Here is a 24,423-nt window from a genome sequence, read left to right as displayed (position 1 = left end):
TCTATTTGTACAGATGATATTAAATAACACAAAAGTGCACAATTGAGTCTTAATGTTTGACAGTAACAGTTGCAAATCCTAAGATGTTTTAAAGCTCCAGTTCGGAATGCTGTGATTACATCATCACAGCTGTCATGTTAAAAGTTCTGGCCCTCAACTGCTGAGAATACCTGAAAAAATGAGAAAATCTAAAGGTTTAGAAAGCCACAAAACAGGTAATTGCCAAAAAAAAAAAAAGCAACTCATGATTTTAGCTTTTAGAACTGACAGCATGTAGTGGTTTAAAAAAAACAAATCAAAACACGTCAGTCCCCTTCCCCCATTTCAACTCCTACAACCTCCCCCTCCCTATAATGTGTATTCATATTTCCTCTAAATGATAAAGACCTGGTTCCTGTTTGAAGTATATTCACAAACTCCAATTTACATACTGCTGTAGAATTAAGTTGGAGAGGCAAATTCTTTAGTAATATATAAATGAATGCTAGTACTTATGTATACCTGAAAGCATATTTGAAAGTTAAAAAAGAAACCTACATTTTCTACAGCTAAAATTTACCAATGTAGACAAAACAAGGAAATGTTTTAATAGGAAAAAAAACAGAAATGCATTCTACAATGAAACAAAAAATAAACGTACAAAAACATGCTCATTAGTGTTTAAGACAATAAGCATCAATAACACTGACAATTAAAGAGGACAGTGCTTCTATATGGAGGCTTTTGTAAATATGCTTTAGTAATACATAACCAATTGAGTAAGAAGAAGCACATTTAAATAGTGTCAAATTACACAGAGAGGACTTAAGAGGAGATGTGACTGTGTTTATAGATCAAAGTTAGTCAAGGCAAGAGAAAGTAAAAAGCTGCTTTATAAAATCCTGGTAACATCTTAAATTAGAAATGGATTTCCTTTAACCTGTTTGCCTGGAAGGCCATCATTACTCTGTTACAAATGGAATGCAATTTCCTTTAGTGGCAAACCTGCAAAGTGAAATATATTGGTGATAAACACAAAGTGGATCTAACTGAATGGACGGGAAAAGAATGCCATTCCAGCTTTTTAATAGCTGCAATTTTAAGATGATAGTTTAGTGGTCCTTCGTGTGAGCAAATTTATTATTTCATCTTTTCAGTGGCAGAGGATAAGCAGTATGAGTGAAAGGAGCAAATTAAATAACCCAGGTATAATCTCAATACTCCTTGGTTACAAATATAGGTTCAAGTGTCTTTCAGTTATCAAACACAGTCACCAACTGTTTCAATTTGGAATTTTAACATATTCTAAAAATTGATCAACAAAACACAGGGTGAAATCCCTATGATCTTTAGGATTTCTAAATTAACAAAATATAGTAATATAATATGTTCTATTAGGATATTCCCACTTTTGTTTTTTTTTAAAAAAAAGAACATTGTTTAACATTGTTATTGGTTTTGCTCACACAACACCATTTGGTAATGCTTATGAGTAAAACCTATCTCAAATTATGTGCAAACTACTTGAAAGATGAATTGGTCCAAAATCCTTGAAAACACAAACAGCATTTTAAATCTTCACTAATTCTTCTAATACCAATATTCATGTTTTTCAGTCTATAAGGGTCAAAAGCTATAGAGTTCCTAAAGTACAACCAAAGTTTCGAAGCGATTTGACATGAGCTGTTCTTTGTTTATTGTATACAATAATTTAAATAACCTTAATTCACAATTTCTATTGCGAAATAATTATAAGGCAATAAATCCGAGACAAATGTGAAGGGATTCCACATTTGTGTGAAACAGTAATTTTGTAAACAAGATGAGGGAGAGTTGCAAGGCATATCTGCTTATTAACTCAGCATTTTGTTTTTCCCAGTAATGAGTACCTCTCTTTCTATCAGCATGTTCTATCACCGTATGATGAGAAGCATAGAAATTCCAGATTTCCAGACAGAATTTCCATATGGATTCCCTGTGCTATCTAAGTTCTGATGATACTTTATGAACAGTTTGTAACAAGTCCTCTTCATAGTTGTAGTCTCTCTTGTTAAAACCTTAAGCCATAATTTGTTCAGTAATTACTCCTGGTGTCTTTCACTTGCACAAGTCACTGATAATATGCATGTAGGAAATAATAAGTAAAACAAAAATTCCATAGAAAGCAATAGTAAGAGAGACAACAGAAATAACAAAACAGAAACTAATAGAAGAAAGCACTGCCAATACATTCTTTTTCTTCCTCTAGTCCCCTGACCAGTACTTGTAAAAACCAGTAGCTTTAATACATTCAAGAAAACAAAATCAATATAAAAACGTGAGCAATTTTGTCAGTGTAACCAATGCTTACAAGTATTGCGATGCCATGCTAAATACGACAAAGGTGGTTTTAGTCAGACTGCTTAATGATCAAGCTTACCGCTCCAGGCTTGCTCTGTCTGGCCAGGGAATATTGAAAGATATTCTATAGTACATTGGGGCAGAGGACAGAACAAGAGAATTAAAAAAAAAAGTTTAAAGGAAAAATATAGATAAATAACTGAAACGCTCTATATTGGCAATGTATCTTCTTCAAGGAGGATGCTTATAAATAAAAGCAATGCTTCATGACAGCCATGAGGTAGAGAAATATTTATAAAATTGCTATTAAAAGATTCATTTTTCATGCTATGTATGGCTTACATACAAGCCTTACTTGAATTCTTCCCACAGCAAAAGCTACTATTAAGTGCTATTTAAGAATTTTTTGCCTCTAATTATGAAATAATAATAACCCATTTTCCAACACAAAGAGAAACGACAATCTGTACCTTTTGATTAGGTACAAGAATACTAAAAACCACTGTTCATTTGGCATGTATTATAAATCCTGATGTCAAACAAACACCAGCTCTGTAAAATTCCTGAATGCCACTATCTTAGCAGCATACAATACCAAAGCTGTATTTTCAAGAACTCTAAAACCAACTATTCAATTAAAGCTTTGACAGATGAAAGCTGTTATTCTTTTATCTGGTTAAGGTAAGTATTTGGAATGATGACTTCCAACTCTGGAAGTGTCTTAACATGTTCGCACATTCTCATTCTCAGCTCTACTTTAAGATACAAAAAATGGACAGGAGTGGATTCTGGGTTTGAAAAGCAGCTTTACATCAGGACTTGGGGAAAAAAAAAAAAAAAAAAAAAAAAATCAAGATCTTCAGAAAAGTTAACCTCAACCTGACAAGATGGGGTAGTAAAAAAACCAAAACAGAACAAAACCAACCAAAAAAAAACCCCATCCAGAATCCTTATGTCATTCACTTATTCCATTACAGTCAGGATGGGGAGGAACTGAAATAAAAGTGAAATAATTCGTGACTTTTAGAGCAAATACAGAAGCAACACATTATAAGAAGTCAAACTAAACATGCAGTGACAAATTCTAGATCCATTCGGGAGAAAAGGCTGCTCACACTGGCCTTGCACTACTAAGGCAGCCTGTGAAGCTAACTGTGTCATGATAAAATTGTGAGGAGGGTAGGGATACAAAATTAAAAAAGCTGAAACTGGAAGATAACTTTTTTCCTAATTAGCACAGTCTTCACATTTACAAAAAGGCACCTTCAATGGGAAGTTATTCCTCACTGCTAATTGACAGTGAGATATAAGTGACACACCTGTCCACTGGAGTAGATGTATTTTCAATAAAACTAATAACTTTTTCTTTCACGTTCACAGATTTAGTCTTCAAAGCAACCGTCATTTTGTTCACCAGGGACTTCATTCCTTTTCCATCACTTGAACCATTAGGAGAATCACCCTGTAAAAGTAACTCCTCTCAGGATTAATCATATAAAAATAATGTTACTTTATCTCTTGTTTCTTAAGAAAGGAAACAGACTACAAAATAGTAACCTACTTTTTGGTACTCAGCAGAACATTAATTACACCATTAAGTATTCCTTTAGAGTTCTATCAAATGACAGCAATGATACGTGCCTGAGATAAAAGATGATCCAATAAAGCGAGCTTAACAAACCTTATTACTGACCACTCTACGAAAACCTAGAGAGGAAAGAATTCTATTAATGGTAAATTGTATTCAAATTAAAAGCCAAATTCTATGAAAACATATGTAGAAAGAGACAAGTTTGAGCTTTCCCATGAAACTGTATGCCAGTTTTATAGTAATTTATTCCCAGACTGAAGAACCACCAGGAAAATAATTGTCCATTACATATATTCTGCTGGAGAAGGACTATAGCAAATTCTTCTCTACAAGCTCTTCAGTTTGTAATTAAACACACAACTTGAAAACAATCACACCCTGCAGTAATACATTTTACAGAACAGAACGAGGAATATGAAGGAAAAATTCACTACACCTGGGGATCCCATATCACTACACCACTTGAGCTTAAAATTCACTTACATCAACAGAGGAGTTTATGCTACTTCTTGAGCCTGAGGTACTAGCAATCCAGTGGCCATATCCATTTTCTGGCCCTTCTACATTGATATCTGCTAAGTGCTGCTGGAGGGCTGTGAAAAGGCCATTAAAAAACGTTCAGAACTACACTGGAATTAGTCTGTGATGAAAATACTGTATATCCAAGACTAATCAGTAACAATTTTTTACTCCACATGATTTAATAAAACAGATAAATTCAGATACTGCTATAATCATCCCTGTTTTTTTCTTTCAGTAGTACAAAGGCATTAGGATAATCTTTATTTTAGTAAAGGAAACAGTTAAAATACACCGACGACTAAAAATAAATCACTGCTTTAACTGTAAATACAGCTGTTAAGACACTGCATGTATTGACTAGTAATGCCTCTATACTCCTACTGTAGCACAGATCTCTCCACTGTTGTAGAGCCTGACTGATTCCAGCAACATAAACTGCAGAATTATAAACTGATGATTTAAGAAAACACAGCAACAATTAATCGTAATTATGAAATAGCATCTTGATAGGGATCTGCAATCTAGAGGCTGAACATAAAGGACGATGGATGTTAGAGGGAATTTCCCCACTTCCTGTATTAATTTTTCACCATTCAGGAATGTGGGCAAGCTGTAACAGTTAACCACAAACATGCAAGTGCACAGTGTTGGACTTACAGAAAATAAAAACCTGACAAATGAGACCTATTTGCTATTAATTTAGCTGATTTCTAGCCAAAGCCTAATAAAAATATCAACAGTGTTAAGATATCAAGCTTTCTCAAGGCAAAGCTCATTATAATAAGCTTACCCATAAATCCTCCCTTGGCAATGCTTACATACTCCTTATTTTTCTGCAACAGAAAAAAGACATTTTGGGTGGAAGCAAAAGTCTGTGGAATGAGTTGCAAGCATGGTAATGAAACATGGGTTAATTTTATAAAAACTGTAAGCTCGAGTAATGTAAAAAACAGTTAAGGTTTTAAGGGGAAAATACTCTGCCATTTAGTATCAACGATACGCACAAACACTCAATTTAAGCTAGTACAATCAACAGAAGTTTAGTTGTACCTGTAAGAAGTGTGCTAGCACCATGTTCATATACATATCTTCTTCTTCCCTGCCACTTCCCATGAAGCACAGATGTTCCCCACCAGCTATGGAGCCAGACTCAATAGATTGTTTTTGTGCTTCTAATAGGGATTTTACAGACTGTGCAAATTCTGAGGGGTTTTGAAGCATCTGTGGAATGAACAAAGAGTGCTGTTCGACACCAGCATACTGTAACACAACTTGGGAAGAGACACAAACTTTGAAGATGTTTATAATTTGAGCACAAACAAGGCAACATCAGCACTGTACAACACACCCAAAAAAGACAACCTGACCCACACCTCAGGTTACATACACGCTGACAACGGGCCTTTTCTTCCTCACTCCACCTTGCTCTCCCCAGGAAAGAAATGCAGCTAACATTTGTTAGTTTATTTCTGCAGACATTTAATAATGGTGCAAAAAGTCTTTTGCAGCTTTAATGTTGGATTGTGTTGGCAATATTGCAGAGGGACCAAATTCCGTATTTGCACATGCTTAAGCACAACACGTTCAAACTTTGCAGTTCTGAAACCCTTTAAAATATCTAGAATTTCTAGGTGCCAGTAAGGTCCTCCTCTTGTCTGCCCACTAAGCTTTTTGTCATTTACTTACCAAGATTTGGAAAAAAATTACCATCTAGGAGATACCTGGGGTCCTTAATACTCTGAAAAAGTTAAGTTTGTGGTCTCCTGAAGGCCTATTATGCATGCAAAAACAATAAGCTGCTTTATGAAACAGATGGAGAAACAAAGACTTCCTAAATACAGCTGAAATTTTGACCTGTTCTTGTGGTGAAGGCACTTATTTAAATTAATAAGGAAAAGTTGACTTGTAACTGAATTTTGGGGGGAGAACTTCTCATTATCTAGCCTTTATACTGCATTAAAAGATGAAGTACAAAGTAACCAGCACACAAGCTAACCATCAGTAAGTCAACCTAAATTTTAACTGGGGTTTTCCTAGAGCCAAATGCTGGTGCTTTATTACAAAGAGAAGGAAGTAGTGAGATTTAGCACGTAGGACTGGATAAATGAGATGGATTCCAAAGTGATCTTTCCCATTGCCTCCCCTTAAAGTAAATTGTGTGTACTTTGCACATACAAGCATTTTAAACGCAAAGTAGTTCTATTAATGGCTTTTCATCACAAAGATTATTCCCTACAATGTTTTCCTGGCATTAAACTTCTAAAAACAGAGATGAACATGGTGACATTAATGGTTCATGAAGGATCTTCACCAGACTGTAAAAGGAACAAGCTTTAGAAAACTGTTTTCTCTGAGGATATTATTAATAGCAGGAATAATTAATAAATAGATTTTTTTATAGCTTTAATTAATAGAGCACAGGTGCTCTAGGAACAACACTGACAGTTTAAGCAATTTAGAAAGGCTCAGTCATTAAAAGTTAGACACAGATTAAGTATATGTTAAATAGAACATTTTGAGTCTTTTTTCAGAAGTCTAAAAGTGAATTATGATTAAGATTGTTCAGGAGATAACTAACCATGATGACCAAAGACTGCATCAGTGAGCAGTGGTGTCTGAAGAGGAATTGGAACAGAACAATAAGATATAGCCAAAACTGTGGAATACAGCGGACTTTGGAAACTGATGATGAATTGAGAACTGTAAGTTCCTGGAAAATCACCAAAACCTGTATTGTATTGCATGTTATGAAGAACCATATATATACAGAAGGTGGGTTTTGTGAGCTGCTGCCATTCCCTGAGGTGCTGGCCCAGCTCTGAGTTGTTAATAAAGCAGCCTAGAGGTACCCCCAGTCTGGTGAAGTCTTTAACACATACCAGCTGACACACACTGCAGAAGTTAATTCCAATATGTAATTTAAATACATGTGAACTAATAACATCCACTTTAAAAACTGTTTTCATGGACTTATTTTTCATATATTATTAGTTTTTTAAACTAATTCATAATTTATGTTTATTTCTACTGTAGTGATTATGATGTTCAAATAAGGCTGGCAGAACACCCACATGCCATGGGGAAGGTTTTTTCCTAAATATTTTTTGATCTAGGTTAAAACTCAAAACACTGCCTAACTATACTTGTGCAAAGAATATTGAATCAAACAGCATTTGAATTAGAGGGGTAAATAGATGCGGGACTGAGCCTCTTAATGAAGAAACGTAAAAAAGCCTTTTATAGCTTATATACATAGAAATCATTCCATGCAGCATCCATAGACTGCTTGAAGTGAAATAGTAGAGGGTTAATCTAGAAGCCAAGAACACACTGCAAACCTGCTGAACCAGAAGTGATTTGGGGAAAAAAAGGACAAAGAAAAACATGACTGAATATTCAGTTAGAAATTCATAATCAAGTGGAAACTACAGCAATATCTTTAATGAAGTAATTAGTCCACAGTATGTATCAGTCACATAATTAATGTACTTCCTCTCTCATACTGTACTGCAAGAATTTTAAAGGAGCAACCAAATCCTTACAAGCAGGCTGCAGTAAGACTGGCTGAGAGGGGTAAACAAGAAAAAAAAAAAAGGTAAAAAGGGCTACTGGTTGTTAAAAATAAACTACACCTTTAGTTGGAAATTTTGACTCTAAAAAGTGATTTCTTCTCCAAGTAATGTCTAGTCTTTAGCCTGTATGGATTTCCAGTTACAACCATAGAACAGGCAGTCTACAATCAAATTCTAATGTCCTTAGGGACTAAATTTCCCAGTAACATGATGGTTCCAATCTCCTTTAGAGAAGCTAACTTTTGAAACCATCACATAGCCAGGCACTGCAGTCTACAGACAAAACTAAGGATAATTTTTTTCAAGACAGACGTTTCCTTCTCCTTCTATTTAACTCAGGATTTAAAAAAAATCAGTAAAGAAACAAAAAGGATACAAACCAAATCTGAGTCTAAATGAAATGCTGTTGATAAATGCCCAGCATTGTATTGCTCTGCAGGACGACAATCCACTACAAAGAACCTTACTCCTTCCTGAAAAAGAAAGATTTTGCTTGTTACAAAATTTCTAAATTGTGTAATTACTGATGAGATATCATTCAATTATATTTTAATACTAAATCCAATACTACAGGAAACCCTCCAAAGGTACTAGCAGCTATTGGAAAAAATCTTATTTCATGTGATTAATCTGAACTTCTACAGTTAGCAGACCACCAACAGTATTCTGATAGTGATTTCGCATTGATACATCAGCTTTCACAGCAGAAAGGACCACCCAAGTGCAATGCACACCATTTCATTATTTCACCTATACTGAGAAGAAATATAGTGGTTATGAGGGCACCCATCACCAGGACATCAGAAGGGACGACTCTGAAGTCCCAATCCAACAGCGCATTACTCCTCAGCACAGCACATACAGCTTTATACCCCACTGACTCCAACAGGGTGTAAACAGGTGCTTAACTTCACTTGGACAAGGGGGGGAAAAAAAAAATAAAAATAGCATGCATGATGAAACTGGGGGCTGGAAACTGCTACAAGAAGTCAGCAGTCATGAAGAAACACTGTAATCTAGCTATCCACACACTGGTGTTAAAATACTGCAAGTGAAGACCTTGCATCTAAGTATGTCTGCAATTAACTACTACAAAAATAGCTTGAATAAATCTTTTTGTTTGTTTAAACCTTTCACTGACAAAAGACAGATATTTCATAATGGCATTCTTCTCAAACGCACCAAGTAGTGGGTTTTAAACTTTACAATAGCTACATTTGGAAAGCAATTCAAGTAAGTGAGATATTACTTTCAGCTCCCACTCCTCAGATTTAAATCAGGTGCATTAAGTTCCCCTGTGCTATAGCTCTGGTTGCTACAGCACAAATGCACTGCAGTCAGCAGATCATTTACAAGGCAGACAATTTCAAGACAAGAATAATTCTTCCTGAAATAGCAAATATTCATCTGCATTGTTAGCACTTAAAAATATTTGTGACACAAAACGTAGTAAGGGTTTCTTTTCCTTTTCTGTAAAATTGGGGGGGGGGGAAAGGGACTAAATCAGTATACTGACTCCTTGTTGCTGATTTGCTTGAAGAATCTCAGACACAGAAACTGCTAGACAGAGGGCCTGGCTCAGGTCTGTGTCATCATCCTTGAGGCCTAGCAAGCTGCTGCCAAAGAGACTGTGGTTGTCCTAATAAAGCAAGAGAAAAAAACAAAAAGTTAACCAAAGCCATTGTCTTCAGATGTGAAGGCTTAAAGTAAAACTACATACATCAGGTCACAAACATTAAGCACAATACACACCTATCTTGTCCACACAGTCATCGAATTTCTGATCTACTGAAATTCTTTCTGAAAAAGATGACAAGGCCTGAACTTCCATTACAAACATGCTTGTTCACCATTCTGACCATAACAATATGATTAAATACCTTTTGTTTTGTCGTTCGTCGTCGTCCCCGTGTCCCGTGTGTTGTGGTGTTGTGTCCCATCACCCCCCCCCCCCGCCAAAACCCTCAAGACAAAGGCAACAACTATCAACTACTTAATTAATTCACTGAAGTCAGATATCCTGAGTAAGGAATAACTGCAAGAACAGTGCAGGTGAGGACAGCTTTATCTCTGTTAAGTGCCTTTTTCCTGTTTGCTGTTGCAAGCAGAGCTAGGACTGCTGTGCACTCTGCTGCGAAGCAGTTGTGTCAGGGTCACATTTTTGCTTCAACAGTTCTTACAAGAACCTGGTTTGCAAAAGAAGGTCATCAGTCATGAAGTGAGAACACTGCAGGGAAGTTTCTCTAATAAGTTCCACTTAACCTTCTTATCTTTCAAAGATTCTAACAATAAATACCACCAGAGTAACAACATGAAGAAATTGTTTAAAAAAACCCCAAACAATGAAATACTCAAAGTTACTGTCAGTAGAAGCCTATGCAGTCACCAAAAATAATTTCAAAACTACTTTATTACCTTCCTGAAAGAAGCTGGAGTTTTGCTACAGTAATATTGTGCCAAAGAGAAGAGATCTTCTATATCCTCCAAATCGAGATTGGCTGGTGAAGTTTCTAAGAATTCTGAGATACACAAAGAACATAAATGCACCATTATTTCAGACACAGAAAAGCAGCACCATACATTTTCTTACTTCATAAAATAACTTATTTTTAGTAAGGCATAACACAACTGATTTTATTGATTCAATGTGCATCTTGATTCATTCTCCAGGTAGAAAGAGACAGGAAATACTCCTTAGCCACAGGAAACCCATGCTAACTGCTACAAGTCCAAACCTTCTACACAAATTAGTTTTTACCACACTCTTAGTTCTGTATAGTTTTACCTTTCCGTTGTAATATTAAGTCAGCTGCCTTTTCTAAAGAGGGCTGACCAAGAAAATCCTCCAAAACAGCATCCTTATCAGTAGCACTCTTATACGTACAGGATGGTACAAGGGTGTAGTTCTACAGTATATGGCAAGGACACAAAATTCAAAGCACCCTCCTACTTGGAGATGATTAATTATATTGTACTATGCCATGTAAAAAAAACCAAACCAAAGGCAGGTGAAATAAGGTCACAAAAAATTTAGTGTAATTTCAACAAAAACAGTAGAGAAGCCAAATACAATTAATTAGGCCCAAATCAAGTGCATACAAAGATAACAATCTGGAAAATGCAAAAAGTGCAGTACATTTAAAGAAGGATTTGAAAGCTCCTGCTTTGGGCTTGGAAATACGGTGATTGCTTCAAGTACTCCAAAATGAAGTGTAAAACTAGGTGCCAGAGTGCTAAAAAGGAAACCCAAAGAATGTCATGGACAAGGCAAATATAATGCAGCAAAAGAATAGTTAGAAAGGAATTAGAGGGTGGGTGGATTCGTTAATGAGAAAAACTACATGGTAAATAATTAAATAATTCAGTTATGGAGTAATTAAAAATAATAATCAATGGGGATTATACTATACAGTAATATTTCATTAGCAGCTATGTAAGAGAAGTACTTACTTATCATTTCTTCTTTATCTGATTCTTGTGCTAAGATAACGTCTCTGAAAACAGTAAAGTCACAGGCATAGATCAAGTCAGTAAAACCAAAACGAAACAGAAGTGGATTAAAACTGTGTCAGGAAGGAATGCCTAAAGGAATTAACTATACACTTACTTTGCATTGACAAGGATGATTAACATTAAGAAATAAATAAAGAATGGATCAGCTTGTTGTAGATATCCATCCCATATTGCCTGAGTGACTTCAGCTGAACAGTAATATGAGAAGAGGCTTCCAAGCTAAAAATTTGGAACAGTGTGAGAAAAAGCAATAACCATGAACAATCTTATCAGGAAAACGTTTTTTAACAGAGATACAAGATAGCTAAAAACACACATTTGCACCATGTACTGAAGGATGGTTCTACCCTCAAGAACTATTTTTACGGAAACTACAGTTAATACTACAAGTTATGTGTGAATAAATGCTCCCAGTGTGAAGGCAAACTCAGCTGTATGATGTCAGCCTTGCAAATTCAACCAGAGGTAACAGTCAGGGTGGAATATCGTCTAGCTCATAGCCACTGTAAAATACCAATTATACCAACGTGACAATAAGAGAATATATTTACTCAACCAGCTTAACAGATAGGACTCTGAAAGGATCCTGTAAACAACATTCTTTTTATTTTTCACCGTAGAACCAAGCTAATTGAAAATGGTTGCACATGTGTTTGACAATGCCACTTAATATTACATTATGATGCTTTATGGCTGAGTAATTAAACATTTGCAAGCAACAGAAAATTTTAATTACCACTTAACAAACCATTTGCCTGCTCCCACGTTCTCTTTTAAAGATACATCCACTCTGATACACAGAGTTCAAAGTGCATAAAAGGTAGGAACTTCTTCTCATACATGCCAGATAATATTTGCAATCACACCTAATCCAAAGGCACACCAGCTGGCTTCGCTAGGGCCTTACTACATTTGCTGATGCATACAAATTCTGTATCAACAGAGCTATAGCTTTCAAAAGCTCTGGATCTGTTTTTAAACACTATCATGGAATATTTCAACATTTCCTAGTATACTTTTATAACAAAAGAAGATCTATCCACTTCTAAATCAAATGCAACTGATGACAAAATGTCCCTGAATGATGCTTATGTATTTCTACACAGCAGAAATATCTCCATATAGACTAAGCTTTTTGACAGATGAAACAAGGAGTTTTAATGTAATCTCCTAATATGAGGCTCAAGATTTTTCTTCTCAGATTTCACGCCAGAAAGCATGACATTGAGGACTGCCAGCTACACTAGCTCACTTCCCTACCTCCTTTCAAAAGGAAGAGTTTTTCCTAATGAATCACTAAACTTATAAGAAACTTCAAAAAAATCTGTATTTACTGAGGAAGATTATATATTTAAAAAAGGGAGATTCAGTGGTAAAAAAAAGACACGATTCCTCTTTTGAGGGCCGATGACTGGCAAAAGGCAGATTTTAAGAATATGGAAATGCTTCCTGGACACATTTTTATATTAAAATGGGTAGCAGCCTAAAAAAAAAAAATCATCTTAAAAATCCCCAAACAAATAAAGACAGTTTAATCATACATTTCAGTCTTACTTCTTTAACTGAAAGTACACAGAGTTACAAAAAAATTTACAAAGCCAATGGGTATGAAAGAAGAGCCTCGAAGAGTTCATGGGTCATGAAGTCGTCTTTATCAATTTACAGACCTTGCCTCTGCAAGCACTGTATCATGATTTTGTACTGCATATACTAAGTAACACCAAAGCATGAGAATTTTGCTGCTTTATGTTGTAGTCCTGCTACACAAACTTTGTAAAAAAAATGATTGAGGTAAGCATCTTTGTAACTACTCCAACTTGAGGCAGTTTTGACCTTTTTTTGAAGAGCTGTAAAATGTATGTGCCTAAATTCCAAAAGGCATAGCACTGTATGAGGCAGCTAAATAAATCTATTAGCATGGAGGTTTTTAAAACAAGTAAATTTAAAAGACCCATTAGGCTGATGTTTATCTGTATCTTCAACCATACAGCCACCCACTATAAAAATCAACTTCATGGCTTCTTACTTTTGGAGTATGTTAAATTGGTCCCATTCTTACTGTTCCAAGTAGTTCCTAACATCAGTGGCTCAGTTAACATCCAGTACAACAGAAGTGTGAGGTTAACAAAATTTCATATCTTATGTTAAACAACTGAAAACAACAAGCCCCCACTATATTAAAACATGCAATTTATTCAATATATGCAGATCCGATTTCTTGTACTGCTCTTCCATAAACTGGCAACATGTACTTAAATTTTAACAAATTTATTTTTCATTATGTTTCCCTACTTTCACTTTATTACCCAGTTGAGTGCATATGAGTCTGGAGTCATCTTCTTAGTATCAAGAAAGGAGCAGAGTTCAGGCTCATGGTACTGAAGAAGCAGTCTAAATAGATGAAATGGTCTTCCCTTCAAAAAACAATCCCTAAAAAGTAGCAGTGAAAATAATCATAAACCCCCTCGTAATATTCCAGTTGTCAGGCTATCAGTAGCAATTCTTTATTAGCTGTGATTATGTAGTTTCCTATATTGTTCTTTTAATTCAGAGGGACTGATCATGAAGTCAATTTGCCTCAAGAGTTAAAAAAAATAACCAACAAAAAACCCCCACAAACATTGAAAACCCCAGTATATTAATAAAGCAGGAGAAAGAACAAAATATTGCCAAGACTTGATAGAGTATATAATACAGAAGTATTTAAAACAGATTTAGATATCAAACCAAGGTTAACATGGTATCAATGCTGTTAACTAAAAACAGAATTAAAAAAATATAAATATTTTTAATATGGCAGCCAAAGGAAATCTAATAGATATTTCATACATGAATGACAATTAAATGTCAATTCATCAAGCAGGAAGTAAAGGAGTATTTAAAAATGAAGAAATAGTTGTTTAAAGACATTAGAAACTTAGCATAGATCTCCAAGCACAATTACCAGCCTAACTTTCTTAAACAAGGATATGGCTATGGTGGTAAAACAGAAACATTCACAGCAGATTATATGTGGGGATTCTTTCTGAAATTATCACAAGAACTCTGACTTCCCATTAAGTTAACAGGACAAAAAATATGAAAAGAAGAAAAAATTCTATTAATGAATTTAGCGTAAGAAGTAGACTTGTAAATGACTTTGTTTGAATGGTTAATATGGTCAATTACTCCAGTCAGTCAGTCAGTCATTCTTTGCCACCTTTTAACATTATGAATGGGTCTATACCCAAAAATAACTTTAAAAAGAATCTTTCCACATTTCTACTGACAGTGGAACAATCTTGTGTACATTTTTCTTAGCTGCTTTGCTCAGTAATTTTTTTACTTCTGGTATGTATTGTAGGAATCAGCCCTTAATAAATACCCAGTTTAAAATGAAAGCCTCACAGAAAAAACAAAGAACAGCCACTCCCAAACCCCCGCCACTTATCAGAACTGTGAATTCCTGTATCTATCCATTACTTCCTAGGCTAGAGGCCCCACTGAGGCAGCAGCCTCAGCCAGTGGAAGGACTGGTAAAACACAAAAGCAAAGCAAAAACAAATTTAAAAGTTTAGCTAAATAGAAATAAATTGCCCTGGAAACTAACCTACATTTTACTTTAGGAGAGGTGTGTTGGTGTTTTGTTTTTTAACAAAAAAACACAGAACCTATTTTCTACCCTCTATTAGAGGTAATATATTGATGAAATGTAAGCAGATGTAATGCACTTTCCTCACGTGGTCCCTGGGATGAGACACACTTCCACTATACACTTGTAGCTTTTAAATTAGCTTACTACCTTAAAAGCTCTCACACAAATCACTTTTTTGTGAGCACTCAATTGTGTATCTGAGATGGTGTTTTCATCTACTTAAGGCCCAAACAAACAAAAAAAAAAACTTATGACCTGGGACTTTCATATTAACTGTTTGTTAATTTTGTATCATTCAGAAAACTTACCATTCTAGAGAAAAGGCAGGAGGAAGAGAACGATAGGTATCCAGAGAATACTTTATACTAAAAAGCCTTGAGAGTAACAGTGATTCCAAGGAAAAAATAGCAAAATGACCCTCATCTAAAATAGCCTATTACTTTCCCCCCCCCCCCTCATTCTTCCTTTGGCTTGCTAGAGATGCTCTTTCAAAAAAATCCAAGATATAATATGGTTCAGCAGATTATGCTGTACATCTCCCTGACCTGTTGTCAACATTTTGTAAGAATAAAATACCAATAAATATTTTGTGATAGTTACCGAATATGAAAAAATGTGAATAAGAACTGTATGATTTAAAAAACAGATACAGCAAACAGTTAACACACACACCCCCCCCCCCCCCGCCCCTTAAAAATAGTAATGATGGTCTAACAGTCAAATTTCAAACTGAAACCAAACTGACCTCAGTGGAGATTTGTAAGTGTACTATAAATTGTCTTCCATTCTCCTGTTGGAAAATGAAAAAAAAAACCCAAACCCAAAACAGTCTACATCTCATTGAAACATTGCCTTGGTTCTTATAGAGAAACTCAAACAATAGACACTCTTGAAAGCTTTCTATGGCTGAAAGCACAAGAGTTCTGTGACCATAACACCACTATTCCCAAACTGTTCACAGAGCTCAACAGTACATTAAACCAGAGATGGACAAAAGCTGGATCACATGACAGGACCAATAAATGTTTCCTGCCACAACACCAGACATGCACTTTTCATATTATGGGTACACGTCCAGTAGCAGGGCCAGAATCTCCTCTCCAGAGGATCAGACGAAGATCTTTAATTACAGACTATCCACATACTATTTCACAAGGTCTTAACCAGAGACCATGTAGCCTCTCTGGAGTGTCGTGGTGCTACTCCAACATAAATAAAACATTATTTTAGTGAGAGGATCTACATAACATAATGAAAACCTCCAATTTATTTTTTATTAAAAAATTATAACAATTAAAAAAAAATAATTCAGTCCCAGCTCCATAGAATACAGGGAAAATATCAACTACTTCTAAGGAGTTTTTGAGGCTTAATTAGTGCTTATGAAATACTTTGAAGTGACAAGGATAGAAGCGCTTTAGATATCAAAAACACTAGGAAAGAAAAAAATGTTTTCATATAACATGTGAATTAGATAGTTCCTAAACAAATATTGCATGAAATGAAAGTTGTTCTTTAAAAGGCACATAGAGTGGAGTCTGCATCAGTCATCTGCTAACTCTAAGTCTTAAACCAACTGAAACATCTCCCAGACTTCAAACCAACAAGTAAATTAAATATCACATGAAGGAAACTGACCACTTTGCTACAAACAGTGCTACTCTAGCCAAAACAAATGTGCACATCCTTACAGAGAATATTTTTAATTCCAATAAAAATAGTACACAGGCAAAAGAAAGAGAATTTTACCTTGGAATGAATTTATTCATGATAGCATAAAAGCAGTTGTACAAGTCACTGCGTGGCAAACGAAGGTGCACCAGAGGTTTGAGTAGATGTATCCAGCCGAGGCAAGAACTGTACTTAACATTGCGTGATTTACAATAGAAAGTAATAACAGACTCAATATCCAGAAGTAACACTGACTTCTCCTCTTCTGACACTGACAACTGGTCTGAAATAGTCAGAGCAATATAAACCGTGATAATGGCCTTTCAAAGACATTGAATGAGATTATTTCTTAGCACAAACTGCACCAATAGGGACTGCTTGGAGAAAAAAAAAAAAAAGGCAACAAAACCAGACAAACAAAAAACCTAGTAGTTTGGATTAAATGCTTACAGAAAGGCATCTAAAAAGGCATCCAAATACAAGTGATTTTATAACCCCAGTAGGATAAGGCATTTAAATATCAGTTAAATATCGCAACAGCAGGATGAAATAAGTTGTTTTTTTCCAGGATCTATACAAAACAAAGAGGTAGATTTGTTTAATGCACAGAATGCCCTCTTCCATTCCTGTTGGATGTGCTCAGCACATAACTTATGCTCAACTCTACAACAAATTCATCAGGACTTCAACACAATGCATACCTCCAATTCCTCAAAAGCCCACAGACATGCAGATTTACTAAAACCAGTAGTCTGAAATCAGCTAGGCTTACAGCCTTAAATTTTAGTGTTAACCTAAAAATCACATTTTTAATCTCTAATACAAAGTAATTTTCCTAGCAGTAGTTTAAATTTGGGGTTGTTAGGGTAACTATAAAAAGAGAAATTATTTGATTACTTGTAACTACAGCTGGCTTGGATTTAATTTTGGTACTGTTGCTAATCAGAAGATGCACTAACCATGAACATATAATTTTTTACATGATGTAGTTAATTGTTTCTAATTCTTACAAACGTGGTAAGGTGCTGAAAAGTAAAGACAATCCCTATTTTATGAAAGACTAATTCTGAATCCGTAATTCGTATTATTGCATTTGGATGAAAAACGGCACCAAAAAGCCAGTACAAAGCCAGTTCTGTAATTGAGGTAGCAAACTAAATACTTCTTAAATACTCGTCATGGACTTAAAGACATACACAAAGCTTAGGTTTTCATTAGTTCCAAAGCATCTTTCTGCACAGACTCTTACTCAAGGCTGACAACACGGCAGAAAAAGTGCTGGCATCTGCCTCACTGGAGGCAATGAATCTCTAAGACATACTGAAATACCTCAGTGCCAGACTCCAATTATGCCTTCCCCCATGTGATGAAATAACTACTTATCTTACTTACAGTTAAACATACCAGTATTTATTACACAGATCATAGTGAAACCACACTTTTGTGTCAGTCCATACAATTTTCACTTAAAAAACACAAAATGTTTTTAATATTAAAGTGAGAAATCTCATATCAAATGCACTTATGAATTATATATTTCTGGAACAAATTTGTTTTAATGCACTCAGACTATGTCAATTTTACTATAGCTAAACTGACTTACAGTAAAAAAAAGAATACCCATGCTATGGCCAGGATGGGGGGAAGAGATGCCTACGCACTACATGAACACAGTGGCAGTAAATTTCTGGTTCATATTTTCCCCCTCAATTACAAGCAGGCCATGAGCCTCATTACTGTTAATAAAGTTTTAACTACGTAAGTCTTTAATACTTTCCCCATCAAAGCCAGTCAATATTTGTCATTTAATTTCCTGTACCTCTCAGGAAAATAGAATCGTACATAAAACTCAAATGCCATCCGAAGATTTACTTTCCCTCTGGAGACCACTTGCTTTGCTAAAACATTGAAGTAGAGAGATTTAATCCAATCCCAAACTGAAACCTCTTAATAACCTTCATTCTGAACAAATTTTACATTTATTACTTTAATCAGTTTAATATTGTTATCTATTACAAAATATTTGCCAGTAAAGACAAGAGGAGAACTAACAGACATTGAAGTGCTTGTTTTTATATGTGATGAATACTAATTGGGATGTTTTGTCATCTTCCTGAAAGGTCACTGTGATTAAATAACACAGTGGAAATTTTTCCCCCCTTTTCCTTTAGAAGGCAGAGAAGGAAAATAAGGCCTACTAGATTCTAGAGCTAGAAAATGTAGAACTGCATTTTAAAAGCAGGAGGTACATATGCACTCACTAACTCCATTCTCTCCCTTAACTTTCAATTGTGCAAGAATAAATTAAAGCATGACAGGTAATAAAAAAGAAGATTCTCTTATTAATGCCATAAGAAGTATCCTAATTTATGAGTCAGCACTGACTCCATCATCTGATCACTGACATTAATGCTACTGCATGGTGTTAGGGATTTGGCCATTTTTGTGATGAGCTGCCAACCAGATCCTGTTGCAACACTGCAGCTCATTACAGACATACTGGAGTATTATTTTCCAGTGTCCTGGCAGCGGCTTGCTTTCACAAACACCACCTTTCATTTTTGCTGAAAATGCTATTAAAAAAATACCTCTCTTCAAAACAGTCTTTAAAGTCCAAAAATGTTTAATGGATTTCTTCTCTTAAACGTTATATGCATTTTGGTGCTATATCAGCTTTTCAGATTAAGAACCAGTCATTACACAATTAAAAAGTTGAAGGACACTCTAGAAAGAGTGTCTGGTTTAATAGATGGAGCTTGGGAAAAAATTACCATTTTGTCAATTCCTGAAGCTTTTCTGATCATGCAAGCTATCATGTACAAGCTAATACTTTAAAATTCCATGGTGTCACTCATCCCAGAGCCCTGAGTACAGATAAGATGCTACTGTTCTCTTAGGATTTCTTACTGATTTTCTCTGCCCTCTCATCTTCGTCCTCAAAGTCTCCTCCAACATGTAAACATCACCCAGGTTATTTAATTCAAATAACAAAGACCTAACACAACTGAGAATATACCGGTTTTCACATCGGTGATTTAAACGTAATTGGACTTACCAATGAGCTCTTGGCAATCCTTATGAATTATATTCTGTTCAGGTAGGTCTAAAGAGCCATCCCAGGATGCCAGGCTGTCCCCCTTTCCTACAACATTAAGTGCAATCTGAAAACAAAAATGGAAAACCATCTAAACATTTTAGTGTCCTTTTGTAGTTACCCAATTCCTGTACTCAATTTAACTCACAAGGAATATTTTAAAACTGAATCAGCATACATGCATATTAAAATTCCAATACTATATTTCTTCTGCAGAGATGCCTGGTTATTGAATAATTTGCCTCAACTTCTTCAAGTATTTCCTGCTTCTTGATATAAGCTCATACTTACCTTCCAGACTTTGGCCCTCAGATCAGTAGGCAATTGCCTTCCTTGAATGATGTTTCTCACAGTTTCAAGATCACAGCCTCCTTCCTCTAGAGCGTCTGCAAGATCTTTTTCCCTACAGTAATGATATGTAATGTGTTTATTAGAAAGGAATTATACAGTATTTTTCAATGCTTATTAAACAGATGTAGACTGGAGTCTACAATCAGGCAAAACCCACACATACATAGAAGAATATTATAAGACAATTTGGCAATTACTAAAAATAAATTTTTGTAAGATACTATTTATTCCCTTATTTTTAAGGCTGCTTGTTCAATTTCTAATTCCGTTCAAATTACATACAAGAAACAAGTAAGTTGGGGACATTTCTGGTTTGTTTTCATGGAGTGGCAACATTGCAAAACGTATCATAAAAATGCAAATTTAGTTGTAGTTTACAACTTAAGAGATACAGAGCAAGTTTTCACACACACACAATGCATTCAAAGCAAACATTACACCTAAATTAGATGGTGTTCTTTTAAATAAAATATTAGATGACCTAGAAAACAGAAAACTTATTTCAAAGGTTTAGAACATTCAGCTTTTAACTCCGTCTTTCCCTGAAACGGGAAAGGATCTTTTAGTCAAACTCAGATTTACTTAACTATAAAGTTCTAGTACTGTAAATATGGATGTGTGCACACGACTGAATTAAAGCCTATAAAAAGGTTAATTATAGTGTAGAACATAGCAAAATACACAAATTCACCAGACAAACAGTAACAACATTTGAGTTGCCATAGTGAAACAGCAGTAGTTTGTGAGCACTATAGGTAAGAAGGTACACATCCAGAAACAATTACTTTACAATTTCTCTGATAGCCTCTGCAGACTGTTTCAACGGTTCCATGCTGTCAATAATGAGAGAACCACATCTGATGATTTCAGAAATTTCAGTATCATGTAGCAGAGCAGTGGAAAAACACCAGGTTCACTGGAAAAACAGCAACAGCAGTGATACATAGGTCCTGTAGGCAAAACTTTCCCTTTACTGTATCCTCTTAACTGCTCCCTACTAGCCCTGACATGTGCCTGAAGAAAGGCTTTGCTTCCTAGGCCTGAGGAGTTAAATACACATCCAGGAGGTTTCTAGCCACACAGAGAAGGAGATTGTTTATCCAGGACAGACGCTAAAGTATGAAGATAGATTCCTTGTGAGTAACACATCTATTTATACGCATGGAGTAACAGATGTTGAAGTGTTATCTGTATGTAAGGTGGAGTCACTGAGAATCATACTAAGTGGTCAATTCCAAATACTCACAGAAGAATGTCAGCTGTTGAGCTCTTGTCTACTTCTTTAATTTGCATATATCTACAACTAACTTCTTGACATAAAGGTTCTCAAGTTTGGTCTCCTGAAAGCTTAAGATACATGTTTCTGATTTTCTAAACCTCATTCTTTTTGATAAACAGATTAAAATCTCCATCCTGTAAGAATGTATGCATATACTTAACAATAAGCAACAAGCTAGCCTTACTTAAGACTTCTCAAAGTATTTACAAGTTTGAAGAATAAGCATTTTCCTTGCATTGTATCAGCCAGTTTCTTTGCCAGTACTTTTCGGTAGCACTTTAAATTGTATTTCAAATATACAGTGAGGCACAACTATCAGTCTGTTTTCTTCAGTAATTTTGTAAATTTGGATGAAAAAAAGCAGTTTACAAAGAGACTGACTTGTCTTATTATATTTTTAGTCTTACACTACCACCCCCCCACCACCCCCTGACCACTTGTTATAGAACTACAGGCTAGACAGGTGCCTACCCCCTTCCTGAGCCAGAGATGGGCAGGGGAATATACGAGCACACTCACAGTCCCACCACCTATCCTATCATCCCCTTGTGTACGTAATGATCCATGTTGGAAAAGTTAAACCACCAAATCAGTTCACCCTGAATAAAAATCAGCTATTTCCAGGACATTTACACAAAGACACCTAGCACTCAGCAGAACTGCATGAACTCCAGGATTATCTAACTCCAACAGAAGCCAACATTAAATATTGGCTGAAGAGAGCTAGATGCTCTTAGATCTATTGCAGGTTTCCACACATACTATATACAACAAACAGACTAGAGTGCAACAGCTAGGCCTTGAATTATAGCACACAAAATACTGTTAGTTGCTACAACTATTAAACAGGCACATGAAAATGAATGCCACAGCTGTATGCACGCTGTATTTCAGGTGGAAAGGTCTTAAACTGCAATACTTAAACTTGGTTTCTATGTCCTCCAAAGAAAGTTATTTTGAAAAATAAAAAATGAAAGTAATTTAACATATGCAAAACAACACTTAAAAACACATCTACACAAATTACAAAACCCACAAAGAATCTTTCAGAGATCCACGAATAACAATTCTATCAGTTACCAGTACCTAATACTCACAGATTAAGAAGCTGTACATGGGTTACCACGAAGATAAACTTTAACATTATCAGTAAACGTTTGCTTCCTGTTCGTTTGATATTACTAGCTGCAAAATCTTTTTAGTAAGTACTGTCATCCACACTTTGTACACTGTAAATATGACAGGCAAATCCTAGCTTTACTACCTCACCTTAAAAAGCAAGAAACTGATATGCCCATCTGCATCATGAAGAGATATGTATTGCCAACATGGAGTTAAATGAAATAACAGCAGGGGAAAATAATGCATTATTCTACTGTGATTCAATTAGCAGCTCTTTTCCTCCATCAACTCCCAAGATGGCTCAGAAGCTAGAAGACTTTTCAAAGGTTAAGAAAAAACATTTTCTAATAAGTATTCTATTCACGCTAATGTACAAAGTACAAAGAAAGGAAGTGTAACACATGCCCACCAGCTGCGTTTTACCTTGTATCAGTCAGTACTGTGCTACAAATACTCCAGTAAACTGCTAGCAGTCTGGACCCTTGTCTTTCACAAGCTAGATCAGCTAGGAAGTCTTCTGATCATATCAACAATTATTACTCTTACTTTGGAAAGAATGCAGCACTTCTCTTTATGGGCAATTTCCTCCAGACCTGAACATCCTTACTTTCTGCTCTACCATGGCTCCACTGCCTCTTTGTAGATGCTATGCAAAATTTTGATTACATGTGTAAAATTCCAGCCTATACCCAAGCCATGACCTGAAACATTAACTCCCACAAGACATACACATGGGCACATGGAAAATAAGGAGGTGATTGGTGACAGCCAACGTGGCTTCACTGAGGGCAAATCATGCCTGACAAATTTGGTAGCCTTCTCCAATGGCATTACAGCATTGGTGGAGAAGGGAAGGGCAACTGACTTCATCTACCTGGACTGGTGCAAAGCTTTGACACTGTCCCCAATGACATCCTTGTCTCTAAATTGGAGAGACATGGATTTGATGGATGGACACCTCAGTGGATAAGGAATTGGCTGGATGGTCACACTCAGAGAGTTGCTGTCAGCTGCTCAATGTCCCAGTGTTGAGCAGTGAGGAGTACTGTTTCTCAGGGGTGGGTGCTGGGACCGGCGCTGTTTAACATCTCTGTTGGGGACATGGACAGTGGGATCGAGGCACCCTCAGCAGTTTGCTGATGACACCAAGCTGTGTGGTGCGGGGACAAGCTAGAGGGAAGGGATGTGCTATCCAGAGGGATCTGGACAGGCTGGAGAGGGGGGACTGTGTGAACCTCATGGAGTTCAACAAGGCCAAGGGCAAGGTCCTGCCCATGGGTCAGGGCAATCCCAAGCACAGATACAGGCTGGGTGAGGAGGGGATGGAGAGCAGCCCCCAGGAGGTCTTGGGGGTGTTGGTGGATGAAAAACTGACCATGAGCCAGCAATGTACACTGGCAGCCCAGAAACCAACCATGTGCTGGGCTGCACCCAGAGCAGCATGGGCAGCAGGGCGAGGGGGGGATTCTCCCCCTCTGCTCCGCTCTGTGAGACCCCCCCTGCAGTGCTGGGTCCAGCTCTGGGGGCACCAACAGCAGAAGGACACGGACCTGCTCGAGCGGGGCCAGAGGAGGCCATGAAGATGCTGGGGGGGCTGGAGCACCCCCCTGTGAGGACAGGCTGAAAGAGTTGGGGGGTTCAGCTGGAGAAGAGAAGGCTCTGGGGAGACCTTAGAGTGGCCTCCCAGGACTGAAAGGGGCTACAGGAAAGGGGGGAGGGACTCGTGATCAGGGGTGTAGGGACAGGATGAGGGGT

General features: G+C 36.4%; 1 protein-coding gene across 5 annotated transcripts in view; it reads right to left on the bottom strand.

The window, feature by feature from the left end:
* TBC1D23 (TBC1 domain family member 23) overlaps positions 1 to 24,423 on the bottom strand; it is a 37,593-nt gene that overhangs the window by 7,856 nt on the left and 5,314 nt on the right. For 2 of the 5 annotated variants that reach the window (XM_074898058.1, XM_074898041.1), the window contains exons 2-15: positions 20,208 to 20,319; positions 19,878 to 19,983; positions 16,901 to 17,105; positions 13,824 to 13,947; positions 11,612 to 11,736; positions 11,455 to 11,498; positions 10,420 to 10,523; positions 9,521 to 9,643; positions 8,385 to 8,477; positions 5,483 to 5,653; positions 5,223 to 5,265; positions 4,394 to 4,503; positions 3,639 to 3,781; positions 2,399 to 2,443 (exon numbers count right to left, since the gene is read on the bottom strand). In XM_074898058.1, coding sequence (XP_074754159.1) covers positions 2,399 to 2,443; positions 3,639 to 3,781; positions 4,394 to 4,503; positions 5,223 to 5,265; positions 5,483 to 5,653; positions 8,385 to 8,477; positions 9,521 to 9,643; positions 10,420 to 10,523; positions 11,455 to 11,498; positions 11,612 to 11,736; positions 13,824 to 13,947; positions 16,901 to 17,105; positions 19,878 to 19,983; positions 20,208 to 20,319 — 1,548 coding nt within the window. Of the gene's footprint in view, positions 1 to 2,398; positions 2,444 to 3,638; positions 3,782 to 3,960; positions 4,027 to 4,393; positions 4,504 to 5,222; positions 5,266 to 5,482; positions 5,654 to 8,384; positions 8,478 to 9,520; positions 9,644 to 10,419; positions 10,524 to 11,454; positions 11,499 to 11,611; positions 11,737 to 13,823; positions 13,948 to 16,900; positions 17,106 to 19,877; positions 19,984 to 20,207; positions 20,320 to 24,423 lie in introns of all 5 variants that reach the window. The other 3 variants (XM_074898022.1, XM_074898033.1, XM_074898051.1) reach the window with 3 other exon arrangements.

Source organism: Athene noctua, chromosome 1 (assembly GCF_965140245.1).
Source record: "Athene noctua chromosome 1, bAthNoc1.hap1.1, whole genome shotgun sequence".
Classification (NCBI taxonomy): domain Eukaryota; kingdom Metazoa; phylum Chordata; class Aves; order Strigiformes; family Strigidae; genus Athene; species Athene noctua.
This window is presented reverse-complemented; position numbering and strand designations above follow the sequence as displayed.